The sequence below is a fragment of the Hypanus sabinus genome, chromosome 4 (genome assembly GCF_030144855.1).
Source record: "Hypanus sabinus isolate sHypSab1 chromosome 4, sHypSab1.hap1, whole genome shotgun sequence".
In the NCBI taxonomy this organism is placed as follows: domain Eukaryota; kingdom Metazoa; phylum Chordata; class Chondrichthyes; order Myliobatiformes; family Dasyatidae; genus Hypanus; species Hypanus sabinus.
In genome coordinates, this window is record NC_082709.1 from 61,086,841 (window position 1) to 61,107,933 (window position 21,093).

The window sequence follows — 21,093 nt, forward strand, 5'->3', positions numbered from 1 at the left end:
GCTCCACAGTGAGCAGTCCTGTCATAGCCGAGGGTTCCAGTCCGGTGATCATACAGTTGAGTACAATGTTCAGGGAGTCCCTTCTGTTGCCAGCCTTGGCATCAGTACAGTTCTCTCCAGCTGCACTAAGGGCAGCTCTGACCATGACTGTGAGTACAGTCCCATCCTATCTGCAGCCGCTGACGTGGTTAGCTGCCACATCACCTCTCTTGCCTTCCTTTTGTTGCTTCTTTCCTTGGCTACCCAATGTATCCTCATATAGCAGCCCTTCCAGCCTCGTGCTAACTCTGAAGTCTTTACTTTTAGGTCTCCTCGAGATAAGACCATATGACATAGGAGTAGAATTAGGCCTTTTGGCCCATCGAGTCTGCTCCGCCATTCAATCGTGACTGATCCTTTTTCTTCCCCCTCCCCAGCTCCACTCTCTGGCCTTCTCTCCGTAACATTTGAAGGCATGGCCAATCAAGAATCTATCAATCTCTGCCTTAAACAAATTCAGCAACCAGGTCTCCACAGCTCCCTGTGATAACAAATTCCACAACTTCACTACTCTATGGCGAAAGAAAATTTTTCGCATCTCTGTTTTAAATGGACCCCTCTATCCTGAGGCTGTGCCCTCTTGTCTTAGACTCCCCCACCATGGGAAACATCCTTTCCACATCTACTCCATCTAGGCCAGGGGTCAGCAACCTTTACCACTGAAAGAGCCACTTGGACCCGTTTCCCACAGAAAAGAAAACACTGGGAGCCGCAAAACCCGTTTGACATTTAAAATGAAATAACACTGCATACAACGTTTTTTTTGCCTTTATGCTATGTATAAACAAACTATAATGTGTTGCATTTATGAAATTGATGAACTCCTGCAGTGAAAACGAAATTACATTTCTGCATGCAACAAAAACATTTTGAACTCCGAAAAAAAGACGTTGGGTTGAAAGTTACTTTTAAGTAAAATACTCAATGTCTATTTGAGTCCTTCTTGTATTTATGAAAAACGCCGAACTTAAATTTTCCGCCAGCAGCAAACCAAAAATAACGTCAGCCAGCTGTCATCCTGAAAAATGAAAGGACTATTTCACTGAACAATGAAAAAATATGAATATGAGTAAAATAATAGGCAATTAAAATATTTATCATACTTGGTTAATGGGATTTCTGCTCCTGGACCTCAGCGCACAGCGTCTGCACATCAGGGCTGTATGATGTCACCTTCATCTTTACACAGGATCGCAAGCTGTCATCTGTGAGGTTTTCAATATCACTCCATTTGTGTTTCTGAGCAAGAACGGCCTTCTGACGGGCAACATCTTCAAGGTCTGCTGTCAAGCGTCTAAACTTGGACACCCATATGTCTTTGTCGGCTATGTCGGCCAGTTCCATCTCAAGATCAGGTTGACTCACACCTGCCAATGCAGTCGTATTCAGTAGGGAAGGATCGATGCTTAAGGGAGTGACCGGGAAGGATAATGTGTTTTTTTCCTCTCTGAACTCACAGAAGCGTTTCCCAAACGATGTTTGCATTGCGATGATTGCAGAATGTAAATACTCCGAAATTATCATGTCGTGACCTTGTTTGAACTCTCTCAAATTGGGGAAGTGAGACAAAGTGCCTTTCTGTAAATCTCTGGCAAGCACTGTCAACTTGCGCTCGAATGCCAAAACATCCTCCAATATGTGCAGGGCTGTACGTCCTTTCCCCTGAAGAGCTGTGTTCAGCGTGTTCAGGTGCGCTGTCATGTCTACCATGAAGTGTAGCTTTTCCAGCCACTCTGGCTGTTCCAGCTCAGGAAAGGTGAGCCCTTTGCTGCCCAGGAAAGTTTTCACTTCTTCCAGACACGCGACAAAGCGTTTCAGCACCTTCCGTCTGGACAGCCAGCGATAAAAACACGTTGTAGCGGTGTCAGTAAACTGCAGTCAAAGATAGCTTTATTCGAACTAAACAGCCTTGCTTTTCAGCTTCCCTCAACCCAGCCCCCATGGACGCAGATGCTGCAAAAGACGCGTACTCACAAACCCCCGTAGGCTATCTCCCTTAGCCGGAATGCTGGCTAATTGTGAGCCGTTTTATGATGTGGCAGGAAATGTGTCGCTACACTTAGGTTGTACAAGATCACCATAATTACATTTCAAAAGCTAACAAACTAACATAAAATACATTTTAATTAAATACTGACCAATTATTTCCCAAAGCCACAGGGAGCCGCAGCACAGAGGTGAAAGAGCCACAAATGGCTCGGGAGCCGCAGGTTGCCGACCCCCGATCTAGGCCTTTCAACATTCAAAAGGTTTCAATGAGATCCCCCACTCCCTCTTAATTCCAGTGAGTACAGGCCCACAGCCATCAAATGTTCCTCCTGTGATAACTCTTTCATTCCCAGAATCATCCTTGTGAACCTCCTCTGAACCCTCTCCAATGCCAGCACATCTTTTCTTAAGAGCCCATAACTCAAGCTAAGGCCTTATAAAGCCTGAGCATTACATCCCTGCTCTTGTATTCCAGACCTCTTGAAATGAATGCTAACATTGCATTTGACTAAACCTGCAAGTTAACCTTTAGGGTGTTCTGCACAAGGACTCCCAAGTCCCTTTGCAACTCAAAGTCTTGGATTTTCTCCCTGTTTAGAAATTAGCCTGCACATTTATTTTTGCCAAAGTGCATGACCAAGCATTTTTCAACATTGTATTTCATTTGCCACTTTCTTGCCGTCCTCTATATCTGTTTAGGTCCTTCTGCAGCCTTCCTGTTTCCTCAACACTACCTGCCCCTCTACCAATCTTCATATCATCTGCAAACTTGCAAACAAAGCCATCATCTAAATTGTTTATATACAGCATGAAAAGAAGCAATCCCAACACCAACCCTTGCGGAACACCACCAGTCACTGGCAGCCAACCAGGAAAGGATCCTTTTATTCCCACTCGCTTCCTCCTACCAATCAGCCACTGCTCTAACCATGTTAGTAACTTCCCTGTAATACCATGGGCTCTTAACTTGTAAGCAGCCTCATGTGTGGCAGCTAGTCAAAGGCCTTATGAAAACTCAAATATACAACATCCTCTGCATCCCCTTTATCTACCCTTCTTGTAATCCCCTCAAGGAGTTCCAACAAGTTGGTCAGACAAGATTTTCATTAAGGAAACCATGCTGACTGTGTCCTATCTTGTCCTGTGTCACCAAGTACTCCATAACCTCATCCTTAACAATTGACTCCAACATCTTCGCAACCACTGAGGACGGGCTAACTAGTCTCGAGTTTCCTTTCTGCTGCCTCCCTCCTTTCTTAAAGAGTGGAGTGACATTTGTAATTTTCCAGTCCTCAGGAACCATGCCAGAGTCCAACAATCCTTGAAAGATCATTACTAACGCCTCCACAGTCTCTACTGCTACCTCTTTCAGAACCCTAGAACAGTTCATCAGGTCTGGGTGACTTGTGCACCTTTAGATCTTTCATCTTTCTGAGCACCCTCTCCCTTGTAATGGTAACTGCACTCATTTCTCTTCCCTCACATCTTCAACACCTTGGCACACTGCTGGTGTCTTCCACAGTGAAGACAGATGCAAAATACTCATTTAGTTCATCTGCCATCTCCTTGTTCCCCATTACTATGTCTCCAGCCTCATTTTCTAGCAGTCCTATATCCACTCTCATCTCTACTTGAAACAGCATTTTCTATCCACCTTGATATAGCTTGCTAGCTTGCTTTCATATTTTCCATCCTAACAATTCTTTTAGTTGCTCTCTGTAGGTTTTTTAAAGCATCCCAATTCTCTACCTTGCCGCTAATTTTTGCTTTGTTGTATGCCCTCCCTTTTTGCTTTTACATTAGCTTTGACGTCCTTTGTCAGCTAGATTGTATACAATATTGTGCCATTTAAGTACTTTGTTTTTGGAATGCATCTATTCTGCATCTTCCTCATTTTCCCCTGAAACTCAAGCCATTGCCTCTCTGCTGTCATCCCTGACAGCATCTTCTTCCAATTTAATTTGACCAACTCCTCTCTTGTAATATTGTAATTTCCTTTACTGAAATACTACTAGGTCAGATTTTACTTTCTCCCTATCACATTTCAAGTTGAACTCAATCATATTGTGATCGCTGTCTCCTAGTTTTTTTTGCCTTCAGCTCCCTAATCACCTCCAGTTCATTACATCGCTCCCAATCCAGTGCAGCTGATTTCCTAGTAGACTCAATGACAAGCTGCTCCAAAAAGCCACTCATAGGCATTCAACAAACTCACTCTCTTGAAATCCATTACCATTCTGGTATTCCCAATCTACCTTTGTGTTGAAATCTCCCATGACTATCATAACGTTGCCCTTTTGATACAACTTTTCTATTTCCCGTTATAATCTGTGGTCCACATCCCAGCTACTTTGGAGGCCTGTATATAACTGCCATCGGGGTCCTTTTACCCTTACAGTTTCTTAACTCAACCCACAAGGATTCCACATCTTCTAACCCTATGTCACATCTTTCTACTGATTTGATGCCATTCTTTACAAGCAGAGCACACCACCCCCTCTGCCTACCTTCCTATCCCTCTGAAACAAGGTGTAACCTTGAGCATTCAGCTCCCATCTACAACTATCCTTCAACAACATCATACCTGACAATCTGTCAGGTAACAGTGTCAGGTAATCTGTCAGGTAATAGTGCAATGAGATCATTCACCTTATTTCTTATACCCTGTGCATTGAGACATAACACTTTGTATTTGCTACCCTTTTGATTCTGTATCCCTAATGCACTGATACTCACAATGCTGGCTGCAATTTTGTCCTATCATCTACTTGCCCTTCCTGACAGTCTTACTGCATTCTATTTTTGCTTTCTTACTACCCATCCTATCCTGAGTCCCTTCACTGTGGTTCCCATTCCCTAACAAACTAGTTTAAACCCTTCCCAACAGCTCTAACAAACTTGCCCACAATAATATTGGTCTTCCTCGGGTTCAGGTGCAACCTGTCTTTTTTGTACAGGTCATACCTCTCCTAGAAGAGATCCCAATGATTCAAGAACGTAAAGACCTGCCCCCTGCACCTGCTTCTCAACCACACATTAATCTGCCAGATCATCCTGTTTCTACCCTCACTGGCGCATGGCACGGGTAGCAATCCAGAAGTTGCTACCCTGGAGGTCCTGCTTCTCAGCTTTCTGCCTAGTTCTCTAAATTCTCTCTTCAGGGCCTCTTTGTTTTTCCTTCTATGTCCCTGTTATCAATATGTACCAAGACATCTGGCTACTCCCCCCCCCCACCAAACAAAATGCTGTGGATGTGATCCGAGATGTCCCTGACCCTGGCACCAGGGAGGCAACATACCATCTGGGTGTCTTGTTCACGTCCACAGAATCTCCTGTCTACTTCTCTCACTATCGAATCCCTTATCACTAGCACTCCTCTCATCTCCCTCTTTCTGCAGTAACTGCCTATTCACTGTCCTGCCCTGTTCCTTCTCGTGACAGTCACCGAGCTACTCACCTCCTGCAACTTAGGAGTAACTACTTCCCTGTAACACCAATCAATGATCTCCTCACTCTCCCGTACAAGCCAAAGATCATCTAGCTGCTGTTCCAGAACCCTAACACGGTCTTCAAGGAGCTGCAGCTGGATGCACTTCATGCAGATGTAGTTCCCTGGGAGACTCTGGGTCTCCCAGGGCTCCAACATCCGACATGAAGAAAACACAATGGCCATTGAAACTACACTGAGTACCCCTAACAGAGTAAGAGAAAGGGAAACTTAAAAGAGACTTCCCAAAGCTGACACCTCTTCCAAGCTAAAGCCTCCTCAAAGCCTAACACCCTACTCTCACCACTGGTCCACTTCCAACAATGGCTGCTCCGCTTGTCCCTTTTGTACTTTTATTTACTCCTCTCTGTACTGCTCCCACTGCTGATTAGGACACTGTAATGATACAGAATGTGCAACGATAGATCATAGATGAAATGAGCTGGGGGGCCTGTTTTTGTGCTGTATGACAAGCTAATGTGAACTCTCGATTGCTTCCCTTGAACCTTCTAATCCTGGAAGATCTAAATCTTCGTCCTCGTGTAACCTGCTTCCATCTGAGCAGGGTCAGTCCTAAGTTGAACTTTGAACCATGCACTGCAAAAACCAACTTTCTCCTCTGCAGAGCCATCCATCTCCAGCTCTGCCTCGCCTCATCGGTCTGCCCCTACCTGCGGCGTTTGAAGGGTCAGTTCTTCACAAGTCTGGCTGCCCTGGATGTAATGCGCAGCATCCCCTTCATCCACCATCTTCACTGTCTCTAGGCCTTGATTCAGCTGTCCATTCGGTGCAAATCGCCCTCCCTGCCCCGTAGCCTTGACCCTCCCTGCCCCGTAGCCTTGACCCTCCCTGCCCCGTAGCCTTGACCCTCCCTGCCCCGTAGCCTTGACCCTCCCTGCCCCGTAGCCTTGACCCTCCCTTTGCCGAACCTCCTCCAGCCGCAACTCTCATCCATCCCTGCTCCTGGCCTGTAATGCTGTTGGATCACGATGTTTTTGTGATCCAAAGGTTCTTTGGATGTCAAGAATGAGGCATAAACCCTGTTACATGTGATTATTTTATTAAATGTTACAAGAATGGAAAACAAACAAAAAAGAGGAAGCGAGAGGACAGAGAAAGAAAAGGAAAACTGTAATGTGATTGTTTCATGCTCAGACTGGAGATGGAGATTCCAGTGAAATCAGTTCTGTATTTTCAGCATCTACAGAATCTTCTGTGTTTATGATAACTGGTACAGGTTATGATAGCTCAGGAGAAAAGGTTCTGAAGCCCAGGAGAGCTGTTTGACAGGAATATTGATCAGTGAAGAACAAAGGTTTAGGGATAAGATATCAAGCCATGTCTGATCCCACAGATAGAGGTGGCCAGTAGCTGGGTGGCATATCGTTGAAAATAATTGCCTGGCTGTACAAAGCTTCACCTCTCCCTCAGCTGTACAACCTGAAGACAATTGTGCTCCAGTTAAACCTTCTCTTAGCATCTTTCAGCCCACTGGATTGGCATCAACCACAAAGCATCCATTTGCTAATCCCATTTTATTCTCCTCACATTACCATCAACTTTCCTCCCCACCGCCCCCTCCCCTGGATTCTACCACTCACTTACACACGAAGGGGCTATTTTCAGCTGCCAATTAACCTAGCAGCTTACGTGACTTGGGATGTGGGAGGAAACTGGAACACCAGGGAGACCAGCATGAGCACAGCAGGGATGTAGCAATTCCACACAGACTGCACCCAATCCTGACTAAACCTAGGGCCCAGGAGCCACTGATCTGCTCTTACACAATTGGTTGCCCTGCCATTTGCATCGGTCCCTTCACTTGGACCCAAAGCTCAGGAACCCAAAAATTCTCCCCCTCTTCCCCCTTCTCTCCATCAGCCACTGAGTCTACAGAAGCCCACAGCTAGAAGTAAGCCCTTCAGCCCACCAAGTCTGTGCACCAACCACCAACCAGCCCCTTCTCCTCATCCAAGCCACTATGGCTTTGGTATCAGGATTTGTTTGGGGACACTTCTGGGAACATCGAAACTGGGACATAAGCTAGAGTTGAGCAATCTGGCATTAAAGAGTTAAACATCCTCCTTTCTGTTCTCAGGAACGCCCAACATTTTAGGAACAGCTTCTTCCCCTCCGCCATCGGGTTTCTGATTGGATACTAAGCCCATGTACATTACTTCACCATTTTTTAAAAATAGCTTATTTTTGTAATTACGTATTGCACTGTACTGCTCCTACAAGACAACAACTGTCATGACATGTGCCTGTAATGTTAAACCAGATTCTGACTCTGTCTCATCTTTCTCCAGGTCACCAATGAGATTACGCCAGTGTTGTCGTACTCCTACATGTCTGTGCTGGTGCCCATCTTCCTGCTGACGGACTACCTCCGCTACAAGCCGATGCTCATCCTGCAGAGTCTCAGCCATGTGGCCATCTGGCTCCTGCTGCTCTTTGGAACCACAGTGCTTCAGATGCAGTTCATGGAGTTCTTCTACGGGATCACCATGGCCGCCCGCATCGCCTACTCCTCGTATATCTTCACCTTGGTCACGCCCAAGTCGTATCAGAAGGTGGCCAGCTACTCTCGCTCCTCTGTCCAGCTGGGCGTTTTCGTCAGCTCGGTGCTCGGCCAGCTCTTTGTCACGCTAGGGAATATGCCCTTCTGCACCATGAACTATATCTCCCTGGGCTGTGTGACCTTTGCCTTCACCCTGACCCTCTTCCTGAAGAGGCCCAAGCGGACCATGTTCTTCAACAAGAAGGCCCTGGAAGCCAACGGGGCCGTCAAGTACGAGGTGGATGGCACACAGCCTGCCTCCATCACGCTGGTCAGCCAGAAACCCAAGGTTCACCGGAAGTGGGACTGGCGAGATTTGGCACTGGTGAAGATGATGATGGAGCTCAAAAGTTAGTGAACCCTATTTTAATGCTATCTCCTATCTTCCAAGAGACAGGAGATAACCTGCCACTCCCATCAATGCTGAGGGAGTGACACAATATTCTTTCAGATGGGTGCACTGTCTCATGGGCGCTTTCCTATGTATCTGAGAGATCTAATAGCACCATTCTGATCATTCCTGATTCCCAATTGCACATTCCCTGCTGGTCATCCTGTCCGTACACAACCTCCCACCACAAACTAGACAGCAGAAGCTAAATGGAAGCTTACCTTCACGGTTAGACCATAAGATAGGAACAGAATGAGGCCATTTGGCCCATCAAGTCTGCTCCACCATCCAATCATGGCTGATCTTTTTTTCTTCTTCCCAGCCCCACTCCCCGGCCTTCACCCCGTAACCCTTGATGCCATGTTGAATCAAGATCCTATCAAGTTCTGCCTTAAATATACCCAATGACCTGGCCTTCACAGCAGCCTGCGGGAATAAATTCCACGAATTCACCACCTTCTGGCTAAAGAAATTTTTCCACATCTCTGTTTTAAATGGATGCCCATTTATCCTGAGGCTGTGCCATCTTGTCCTAGACTCCCCCATCATGGGAAACATCCTTTCCACATCTACTCTGTCTAGGCCTTTCAACATTTGAAAGGTTTCAATGAGATCAGCCGTCATCCTTCTGAATTCCATCGGTACAGACCCAGAGCCATCAAACATTCTTCATATGATAACCCTTTCATTCCTGGAATCATCCTTGTGAACCTCCTCTAAACCCTCTCTAATCCCAGCATCTTTTCTATGATAAAGCGCCCAAAGCTGTTCACAATACTCATGGTGAGGCCTCACCAGTGCTTCAGCTTCATGTCCCTGCTCTTGTATTCTAGACCTCTTGAAATGAATGCTAACATTGCATTTGCCTTCCCCACCACCAACTCAGCCTGCAAGTTAACCTTTAGGGTGTTCTGCACAAGGACTCCCAAGTCCCTTTGCAACTCAGATTCTTGGATTTTCTCCCCATTTAGAAAGTAGTCCACACATTTATTTCTTCTACCAAAGTGCATGACCTTTTCCAACATTGTATTTCATTTGCCACATTCTTGCCCATTCTCCAAATCTGCCCAAGTCCTTCTGCAGCCTTCCTGTTTCCTCAACACTACCTGTCCCTCCACCAATCTTCATATCATCTGCAAACTTGGCAACTAGGCCATCTATTCTATCTAAATCATTGACATACAGCATGAAAAGAAGCAGTCCCAACACCGACCACTAGTCACTGGCAGCCAGGATCCTTTTATTCCCACTTGCTGCCTCCTATCAGTCAGCCAATGCTCTAACCATGCAGGTAACTTTCCGGTAATACAATGGGCACTGAACTTGGTAAGCAGTCTTTCGTGTGGCACCTTGTCAAAGGTCTTCTGAAAGTCCAAATAAACAACATCCACTGCATCCCCTTTAACTATTCTACTTGTAATCTCCTCCACCACCAGGCAAGATTTTCCGTTAAGGAAACCATGTTGACTTTGTCCTATCATGTCCTATGTCACCATGTACTTCATAATCTCATCCTTAACAATTGCCTCCAACATCTTCCCAACCACTGAGGAATGATTGTGCCCATTACACATTACCCATCATGTTGTTTTAAACAAAGTTCACCCTTTGGAACAGATGTGGAGGAATTTCTTTAAAAAGAGGGTGGTGAATCTATGGAATTTATTACCACAGACAGCTGTGGAGGCCAAGCCATTGGGGACATTTAAAGGTTCTTGAATAGTAAGGACATCAAAGGTTGTGGAGAGAAGGCAGGGGAATGACATTAAAAGAAAAAATAAATCAGCCATGATTGAATGGTGTAGCAGACTCGAGAGGCCAAATCATCTAATTCTGCTCCTATTTGCTACAGTCAAATAATAAACTCGTTGATTCTTTCCCCCTCCATCCCCACTCTCCCGTCATCCCCTCCCTTCCTTCTCTTGGTTAATGTGAGCAATGTGTTCCTGATGATTATTAATACTTGTTGAAGCAGTCTCACTATGTTGAGGGAGGCTGTGTCCTTTGTAAACCTGATGCAGTGGGATACCTGGCCCCGTCTCCCAACCTGATTCTCATTCCTTGCCTTTGTTTCTCTTTGTGCAGATACTGTGCGATCTCACCGGTTGAAGTTGTGGTCCCTCTGGTGGATTTTTAACTCCTCTGGCTATTACCTGGTGGTCTACTACGTACAGATCCTCTGGGATGACATATATCCTTCCAGGGAAAACAGAGGCGTCTACAACGGAGGCGTGGATGCTGTAGCAACACTACTTAGTACGGAGGATTTGTACTTACTGCTCTTGTGAATGATGTGTGAGGTTGAGGTCCCTCTACCTGACGGCTCTGTGAAGGCTTTCCAGTCAAAGGTTAAAAACCTGGTCAGGGTCTCCAACTTGAAGTGTTGGCTCTTTCTCTTCCCGCAGAGTTGGCCTTTTCTGCTGCAATTTCTGGTTTTCAGATTTCAAACCTCTGTAGTTATTTTGATTCTTCACCAGCTTCCCAGTTTCTCCCCCTTCCCTTCTCTTCAACTCCAGACAATTTTTCCTCCTGGAATCCAGTTCCCCTTTTCACAGTTACTGTGGAATCTGTTCCCCTCACCTGCTGAGGTGAGTCCCGGGTCACAGCCGGCTGCCAGAGCCGAAATGGTGAACAAGTGGAGGCATTTATGCATAAACCATAATCTTCCATGATAAATTCTGCTGTGATTTTAAAAAAAACATTATCGTGGTTTGCTGTGGCCAAAGGGTTTAAGGGTAGTATTAGATGCAAAAAGACTGCTGTTAAACTGAGTTTAAGCTTCAGATGATAAATATGAGCAGAAGTAGGCCATTCAGCCCCTTTTACCCACTGCTGTTTAATAAGATCCTGTTTGACAGGTTGCCTCAGTGCTGCCTTCCTGCACTCAGACCCCTAATCCCCTTAACATCTGAAAATAGTTCATTTCTCTCCCTAGATAGATATTATCTGAACCTCTGAGTTCCTGCAGCTGTTTGTGTGTTGCTCTAGAAATCCTTATCTGTCCTGAAGACATTCAGTAACTGAGCTTCTTGGGCTGACAGATACTGCATAAGGCTTACCAGCATTCTTTTCTATCCTTTTCAGATTTTCCACTCTGCCCAAACTGATTTTGTTTACCTTTCTGTGACCAACTCCTTTATGTCAACACAACATCATATTTGTTAATATCAGGATCGTCTCCTTTCTGTTTGACCTTTGGAAAAATTAAGCATCCTGCAACACCTAATTCCCGGCCTTGCTCTCTATGCCAACAGATGCCTACAAAGGCCTGTCAGCTTCACCCATTTACTTCTATCTGAACTATTCATTGGCCTGTCTTATGAATGTGGCATGCATTTAGACGAAGAGCCTTCAGTTGTGTCCTTTCACCCGGTTTTTCCTGTCCTGCTTCCAAATGGCACAGTAATCCTGTTTGTATGCTTTGCCTTTCTAGACATGCACTTTGTATCATTAGCAACACACACAAAATGTTGGAGGAGCTCAGATGCTGCATCTATGGAGCAGAATAAGCAGTTAACATTTCAGACAGAGAACTTCAACCAGGACTATATGTTTATTCCCCTCTGTAGGTGCTGCCTGACTTACTCAGTCCCTCCAGTATTGTGTGTGTGTGTGTGTCTCTCTCTCTCTCTCTCCCCCTCCCCCTCCCCCTCCCTCTCCCTCTCTCACTCTCTCCAGGATCTCTTTACCATTGCGCATTTTGTTAACAGCTAGATTGTTTTGCCCTGGCTACCTTTCTAAATTTCTCACAACATCCAAATCTCCCATTTATGTTAAATCAATTAAACAGAGGGTAGTGAATCCATGGAATTTATTGCCACAGATGGCTGTAGAGGCAAAGCCATTGGATATATTTTGATCAAGGGTTGATGGGTCCTTGATTAGTAAGGGTGTCAAAAGTTATGGAGAGAAGCCAAGAGGATGGGTTAAGAGGGATAATAAATCAGTCATGATCAAATGGTGGAACATAATTGATTGGCTGAATGGCCTAATTGTCCTGGTGGTCACCTGAATGGTCACCAGGACAAATGGCTTAGTACAATTCCATTGAAGCCTCTTCCAGTTTCCTCTTTCCTTATTCCAGTGCTCCATGAATTGAAGCTCCACTTTCCCAGTCATCTTTGAACAACACAATCAAACCTTTGATTCTGTTGCCTGTGCCAATTCACCTGTGACTCACACAGTGATCTTTAGACATTTCCTTTTGTGATTCTGCTTTATAAATTGTGTCCTGGTTGCTCTTGCACCTCAGCAGAACCTCCTTTGTCTAATGCTGTTAGTTCACACATGGTGTGTCCTGCTTCATTCTTCTCCATTCTCAGGGAAATATCCTGGCACTAGGCTGGCTCCTAAACCAATGGGAATAGTAGCTTTTAGCTACTGAGAATACTGCATTCCAATTCCGGCTGATCCATTTCACCCCTCCATTTTGAATGGCCCTGAACAACAGTGGTGTGGTCAGTTTCCTCTACCGTCTCTACACTTTTCCTCACAGGATACAAGCGTTTTGTACCTGCTGGGCAATTTGAAGAACTGGGAGTCTTCCAACATCAACCTTTGGATCCTTGTATCTGCCTCACGCATAGTCCAGTTGCACTTGACTGGCCCATTCTACTGTACTGAACCCAAGGGTTGTGAGTACCTCTTGGAACAAAGTATCCAAGTAACTTTGCCCTTTGCCCACTGTGTTACAGTGTCCGCATCTTAGACTCGAGTTTGTGAACTCTGAGCTGAAATTCTGCAAATTGTGCACTCTCACTGCAGATGTAGTGATTACATTAGCTTCCACTTGGTACACTTGAAACACCCCTCCCAGCCTGCCAAGCCTCTCAAGTTTGTTAATAAGTTACATTATCAACTGGCTAATCCTACTTGTTAACTAGAATTTTGTCTAATATTTAAATAAATGCTGTAGATTGAAACTGGGAGCAAATCCTTTTAAAATGAAGAAAACTGGAGTCTCATGGGACAGATTTACACAGATTCACCACTAGATTAACCTTTTGAACCAAACATAAACAAGGTATTTTTAATTCTCTTGCTAAAGAACACTTTGCCTGTGTCTCACTGCGGTTCCTTGTGCTCATAGACGCTGTTGACAGTGGCCACTGCAAACCGCACTAATAAATAACAGAATAGATGGGATTTTTTTAAAAAGTAAATTCAAAAACTAACAGAGAGAAAGTAGAATGGGTGTAATCTACAGTAATATAAAATAGTTTGCATGTGAGCATCTTGGTGACTGAGTAAATGGTATGGTTAAAAGGTCAGCACAGCATTGTGGGCCAAAGGGCAGGAACTGTGTTGTAGTATTCTGTCTTCTATGTTCTATAATGGAGAATAATGGAATAGCATGGACGTTATCAAATATGTCTGTCTTCACTGAAAAGACCTTGAAAAATGAAAGTACTGGGGTCCAAAGACAGTGGTGAACTTAAAATGATTAACATTCCTAATGAGCGAGTATTGGATGAATTAATAAAACCAAAAGCTCTCAAATTCTCCAAACCTGATTCCTTCTATTCTACGTCCTTTTAAGATGGTCTGTACATCGACAGTAAATGTATTTGTGACAGGCTTCCAAAATTCCCTGAATGCTCAAACAGCCAAGTGAATTATAACGTGGCAAATGTTATTCAGGAACAGAGAGGGGGGAAAACTGGGAACCGTGGGCCAGTTATTGATCAAAGTTGTTGGGAAAATGCTGGAATCTATTAACTATGTAGGAGTAGAGCACATAGAAGGTAATCATTTGGCTAGGTAGAGCTTTTGGTAAATGTAATGGATATTGAAAGGGACAGCATGGTAGTATAACAGTTAGCATAACACTACTACAATGCCTGTGACCCTGACATTCTTCCTGTGACAGGGTGGGTTCCCTCCCACATTCCAAAGATGAGCCGAATGGTCGGTAAACTGACCACCTGGGTGTAATTGGTTCATTGGGCTGTAAAGGCCTGATACAATGTTGTTTCTCTAAATAAATTCACCATCAGGGTAGAAAGGGAGGACAGTAGATATAATATATCTGGTCTGACTGGGCTAATGTGGGTATTGATAGAGTATCAGTCGGAAACCTCCAGATGGCTGCTAAATTGGATGGCAGGCAGGGGAGGTGTGCCACAAGGGTTAATATTAGTGGGTTGGCTGTCAAAAAGCTTGCAAAGTATCTGAGATTACAGGCGATACAAAGCTAGGAGGGCAAGTCAGGAGAAGATGGAGAGATGTAGAGACATTAAGTCGTGGGCCAGAAAGCAGGAAATAGCATATAACACGGAAAGCCAAGGTAGGAAGAATATAAAAATGGGTAGCTAGAAAACAAAAAACGTTGATGCTCAGAGAGATTTGGATGACTGACCTTGGGCATAAAGACTGAATAGACAGCAAGTGAAATAAGTGTTGCAGGAGGCCTGGAAGGAAGAGTGAGGATGTCCGAAATGATGCAGGCTCTGCTGAGGCCACACATTGCATTCGTACCAGAGAAAATATGCAGTGTCCTTTCCTAGGAATGTAGATTCGCTGAGCTGAATTGTGGATGGGGTTTATAGCATAGAAACGGGCTCTTTGGCCCAGCTGGCCTGTGCCGACTACAGCAGTTTCCCATGTTCTGCTCATAATTCATCAAGCCCTACCTCACCATTTACCTACCCAAATGCTTCTTAAACGTAACAATTGTACTTGCTTTGACTACTACCCCTGGCAACTCACTCCAGGTACTCACTACCCTCTGTGTAGTTACCTCTTTTAAATCTCTCCCTCTTTTCTTGTATCTCTGCCTTCTAGTTTCAGCCTGCCCAACCTTGGAGAGAAGACTATGCCCCTTTATCATGATTTTATAAACTTCTGAGGTCACCCCTCAATCTCCCACACTCCAAGGAATAAAGTTCCAGCGTAGCCAATCTCTCCTTGTAACTCAGACCCTCTAGTTCAAGCAGCATCCTTACAAATTTCTACACTCTCTCCAGCTTGACAATGTCTCTTTAACAGGGTGACTAAAACTGTACATAATACTTCCAAGAGTGCCCTCACCAACTCGTATAACTGCAACATAATGTCACTGTTCCTAAACTTGATGCCCTGACTGATAAAGGTCAGCATGGTAAAAGCCTTCCTCATTAACTTGTCTACGAATGCGTTGTTGTCTGGTGAGTAGAGATTGAGGATCGTGGATGTGTTCCCCAGAGTCCAGGTGAATGAAGCAGAATGTAAGAGAGATTGGCAGTGTTTTTACTGTGAGTCTAGAACTCAGCACCATTGTCACAGGGTAAAGAACCAGTCATGATAAGATGACGACATTCCTGTACACCAACACACCTAAATCTCAGGGGAATGTAAGTATGTGATTGACAGCTGTGTGGCCAGCTGGAAATCCAGGGAAAAGAGGTGGTTTAAGAAATTGGAATTTTGGGAATCCAGTTTTGATCTTTTTGAATGGCTTAATCCTGCTTTTATATTTGTTTTCATATTTTTGTGTCTGTCCTCGCATTTATAACACTTTGACTTATTCCAAGGCAGTGTGTGTTGCTAAATAAATGCAGACTTTTCTTTCTTTGTTACTTGCTCTCTCAACCCAGAAGCCGTTCTGTAGGGAACAGTGAGAGGGAAGTCTTCAGATCTTCAACTTCTAGAAATGTTAAACATGTTTTTTTTAAATGCCAAGTTCCACTTTTGGAAAAGCAGGATTATTTACTCCAAAGTTCATTTCTAGCGATGTCACAATCTTGAGATTGACACTGGGCCAGGCTGCTTGTTTACCTCACCCACTGCCAGTCCAAGCAAGACATCTGAGACCAGCAAACCCACTTACGGGACAAACACATTCACCCAAACCGAGAAATGACTTAGATTAACAAGCTCACAGCTAGTACCGAAGTGAGAAGGATGCCAACACTCATAATGCACAGATAGCAAGAAACATTCCCCAGAAAAGCTGATGACAATTTAATTTTGACTGCCCAGATATAGAATCTAGGTGTAAACAGATTATTTCACTCACTGAAATATTCATCGTGCTGTTTTTGGCATCTTGCTATTTGATTTTGGCATAAACAGCAGTCAAGTGTTTAAAAATGTGCTGGTTTACCCTGTTCTAACTGCACTCTTGATTATCAAGGTGTATGCTATTCCACCACATCCAGGCTAGTGAAGCGCTGTCGTGATGTCAGAAATCGGAGCAATTACTGCACAGGATAAACCAACAAAATTGCTTAGAAAATGACAGCACAGTGCAGGCCGTTTGTCTCATTGCCTTTTACCCCTCCTGCGTAGCCTTCCATTTGTCTATCATCCCTTAAGTGCCCCTAATGTATCTGCCTCTACCACCACCCCTGGCAGGGCATTCCACACACCCACCACTCTCTGTCTATAAAATAAAATTTACCTCTGACATCCCTCCTATAATCGCCTTAAAATTATGCTCCCCTCATATCAGCCATTTCTGCCCCGGGGTAAAAAGTCTCTGGCTATCCACCCAATCTATGCCTCTTGTCACCTTGTACACCTCTATCAATTAGCCTCATCCTCTGTCACTCCAAAGGAAAAACTGTAGCTTGCTCAACCTATCTCGATAGGACATGCTCTCTAAGCCAGGCAGCATCGTAGAAAATCTGCTGTGCACCCTCTTTCAAGCTTCCACATCCTTCCTATAATCAGGTGACCGGGACTGAGCAGGACGCTCCCAGGTGTGATCTAACGTTACCTCATTAGTGAGCTGCAACGTTACCTCATGGCTCTTGAATTCAAACAGACATGCATTAATGGACCAAGCAATCTGTTGTCTTTGTGATGCTCCTTGAGGAGGAACAGATATACAGTAATAAACAAGTAAGACTGTCCCTTCTGCTGTTTGAAGTTGAGGTCAAAGAACAAGAAAAGAGGCTCTTTGGCCCATTGCGTGCATACTAGATATCAAAGATCCATCGACGCTGATCCCGTTGTCCAGCACTTGGCCTTGTGTACCTGACAATTCAAGTCATTTAAAGACATTTACAGCACAGACAGGCCCTTTGGCCCACTGAGTCTCTGCTAATCGTCAATACCCAATTAAACTAATCCTACTCAGATCCATTTTTTTTCTGTTCTATTACATTTTCCTTCAACTTCTCCACTCCCCTTCCCTGATTCTACTACTGACCTATGTGCTGGGGTAATTTACAGAGGCAAGTTAACCTCTCACCCCCTGTGTCCTCTTGAATGTTGTGAGAATACCTGCCTCCATCAGCTCTTCGGGGACTGCATTCCAGATTCCAAAGCAAGCGTTACCTTAAATCCTGTCTACGTCTCCTACATCTTAAAACTATGGTTACAGATACCCTCCAATAGAGTATGTTACCCTCTCACCATCCACCCTTAGCAATGCTGCCTGACTTTGTGCAGCAGATCTTTCAGAAGAGACTTAGTTTTAGTGTCCCATTCAGCATGTGGTGCATGTGGTCAACATCACTCCCTCAGTAACTTTACCGGAGTGTAGTCATATCTGTAGTTCAGGACATGGAGTCAGAGCTGAATCTGCCTTGTTGATACAGGATGCAGACTGTCAGTAATGTACTCCCTGGGTTTTCACCTTGAAATTAGGGAACAGGAATACTCAGAAAATCCCCCCCACCGCTGCACTCCCTGTGTATTCTCTAGCCTTTCAAGTGGCAGGATTCCCAGAATGTCACTGCTCTGGGTGAAGACTATTTTCCTGAATTTCTTTCTGGTTTTTTTCTTTTCCCCTAGCATTTCTCTATGTTTACGTTCACTGTCATTTTTTTCTCCTCAACAAACTCAATTGACAGGGGAATTAGCTAAGCATTCCTAACCTGCCTAGCGTTCACTAGATTTGGAATGTTTGAACATGAAGCCCAGAGACGCTGTTGAGAATACCACCAGGTCCCTTGTGTTTTCCTGTCCCACTCCTTACTCCCTGAAATCTCTTACTAGGCTTTCTTTGTTTCGGTAGGTGCCATTGCGTCTTTCTCTGCGGGTTATGTGACCCTGCGCTGGTCACTGTGGGCGGAGGTGGTGATCTTCATCGTCACGGCATTACAGGCTGGACTCCTCTTCCTCATGAACACCACCAACAATATCTGGATTTGCTACATGGGTTTCGTCCTGTTCCGGAGCAGCCACCAGTTCCTGGTTCCCATTGCGATGTGAGTATCGCTCGTGTCCCTTCCTACCACAAAGCGGGAGGTGGTAAAGGAATGGAGGGAGACCTCGCGGAGTTAGGGAAAAGACAAGGTACACAGAAGGAATATGTGCCTCCTTCGGGAGTAGTACACACCTGCAGTTGCAGTCTTAAGGTGAACAAGAACCAAGTAAGAATAAGCCCATAGTTGGAGGCACATCAGACTTTTTGCCTCTGCTAGCTCTTTGAATCAAGCGTCCCCCCAAACAGCTCTATACTTTTCTCAGAACTTTGCTGTATTTCTTTTCAAGGATAATTTTAAAAGGGCTGGATTTGTTGAATGTACCTACACACCCTTTCCAGGCACTCTTCTGGATCAGGCTGCAGATTTATTTTTTCGAACAAGGTCTTAACTCTCCTCTGATTTTTTGGTTGGCAACTATCTTAAATCAGTGTGCCTAGGTTGAACAGTTCTGCCTACACCTAACAATGCATCTCATGATTTTGGACCGCTAAAACAAAAGCTTCCTTTAGAGAATTATATTTTATCCATTTAAACAAAAACATTCTAGGGCATTGGCCTACTTAAATAGTTTAATAAAGAAACATCTGATGTTGGATGGATGAACTCCACTGAAACGATAACACTCTCATGGACAGAGTTGTATACACCGACATGTATGCACACAAGCACAAGTTACTAAATACATTGTCCAAGTCCCAGTGATCCAGCAGTTTTATCACACAGAGGGCACAGTGGTGCAGCCTCGCTGTGCCAGAGGCCTGGCTCCTATCTGTGTGGAGTTTGCACGTTCTGTCATGAGTTCTCCGTCACTCTTCTCTCCCCTCACTGACGTACGGATTGGTAGATTAATTAGCTGCTAGAAATTGCTTCTACTTGGAACATAGAATGCAGAAGAGTACAGCACAGAAAGAGGCCATTTATCCCACAGTGTTGTACCAAATAAGCTAAAAAGCAAATCAAAAACACCCAAACATTAATTCCTCCTACCTCTAAATGTCCATATCCCTCCATCTTCCTCATACTCATGTGCCTATCTAAACATCTCTTAAAAGCCTCTAATGTATTTGCCTCTATCACTGTACCAAGCCTCATGTTCCGTGGATCCACCACTCTCTGAGTAAAAAACTCACCCCCTCACATCCCATTTGAACCTACCCCCCTCTCACCTTCAAAGCATACCCTCTGGTATTCGACATTTCTACCCTGGGAAACAGATACTCCCTGTCTACCTTTATATTGGAATTTTGGCAGCCAGTATATTCACAGGAAGATCCCACCATTAGATTTTTCTGCGATTCTGATAAATAGTGTTTTGCCAATATACTACAGAGGAGCTGGAATGTCACTTATTTTTCCATTCTCTCAGCTGATTATTTTACATGGAACTAGCATCGCTAAAGACAGATATCTATTCAATATAGTACTACTGTTTTTGTGAACGTGGCCATTGTGTACATTACAACGGTGTCTACAAAAACTTGCACCATAAAAAGTAGATGATTGTGTACATGCAGAATAACGATGAAGTATCTAGCCAAACCATGAGGTCATAACACACTGCGTGCATAACCATATCATTTTTGAATGTGAAGAAATTTGTGTGGCTGCTGCCCTACCACCCTGTGGGTGAATTAATTTCTCATTAACGCCCTTTAATCCTTCTACTGGGTACTAAATTTGCCTCTTGACCTCTTTGCTAAGGTCTTGCTATCTGTTCTGCTTTAGGGCTCTTGCTGACAATTTGTCAAGGCCAGCATTTATTACCTTCTATTTGTACCCTTCAAAAGGCATAGGCCAGCTGTCTCTTTAAAACACTGCGGTCCTTTTGGTAAAGATGCCCCTCCTCTATGTTTTAGGGATTCCCAAGGCTTGCGTTCATCGAAGCAGATGGACCATTGATTGACTTCCAAGTCAGGGAGGTGTGCAGCTGGGAGGGAAACCTGCGGGTGGTGGTGTCCCATGTGCTGGTTCCAATGGTCCTTTGATTGGTCAATGTTAAAGACTACAACAAGCCGCCAGAGTAACCTAGGGGGATAAATGTAGTAGATTGTTTAATTGGTTCAGTACGATATTGTGGGCTGAAGGGCCTGCTCCTGTGCTGGACTGCCCCACGTTCTTTGTTCTCTGGTACAGGGAATGATTATTTGGGCTGCTGCCTGGTATGTGACACTTTATCTTGGGAGGTGTTGAGGTTTCCCTCTCTCCCATCGTACAGGAGGTGCACAAGCCTACGTGTACGTCACCAGGCTCAAGGACAACTTCTGCCCCGTGATAAGATTCTTAAATGTTTCCCTAGTATGATAAATTGGATTTTTGACCCCACAATCTACCTTAATGTTTACCTGCATAGTAAACAGTTTCTCTGTAACTGTTGAAAATATTAGGCATTGTCATCGTTTCAATGCACAGAGTAAAGATTTGATCTGTAAGGACAGCACACAAGACAAGTTTTTCACTATATCTTGGTACATGTGACAAGAATAAACCAGTT

The 21,093-nt window shown here is 44.4% G+C and overlaps 1 protein-coding gene across 2 annotated transcripts in view; it reads left to right on the top strand.

The window, feature by feature from the left end:
• The window catches only part of slc19a1 (solute carrier family 19 member 1), a 55,064-nt gene that overhangs the window by 15,116 nt on the left and 18,855 nt on the right, over positions 1-21,093 (top strand). For both annotated transcript variants that reach the window (XM_059967214.1, XM_059967215.1), the window contains exons 2-4: positions 7,825-8,425; positions 10,552-10,722; positions 18,410-18,602. In XM_059967214.1, coding sequence (XP_059823197.1) covers positions 7,825-8,425; positions 10,552-10,722; positions 18,410-18,602 — 965 coding nt within the window. The remainder of the gene's footprint in view (positions 1-7,824; positions 8,426-10,551; positions 10,723-18,409; positions 18,603-21,093) is intronic.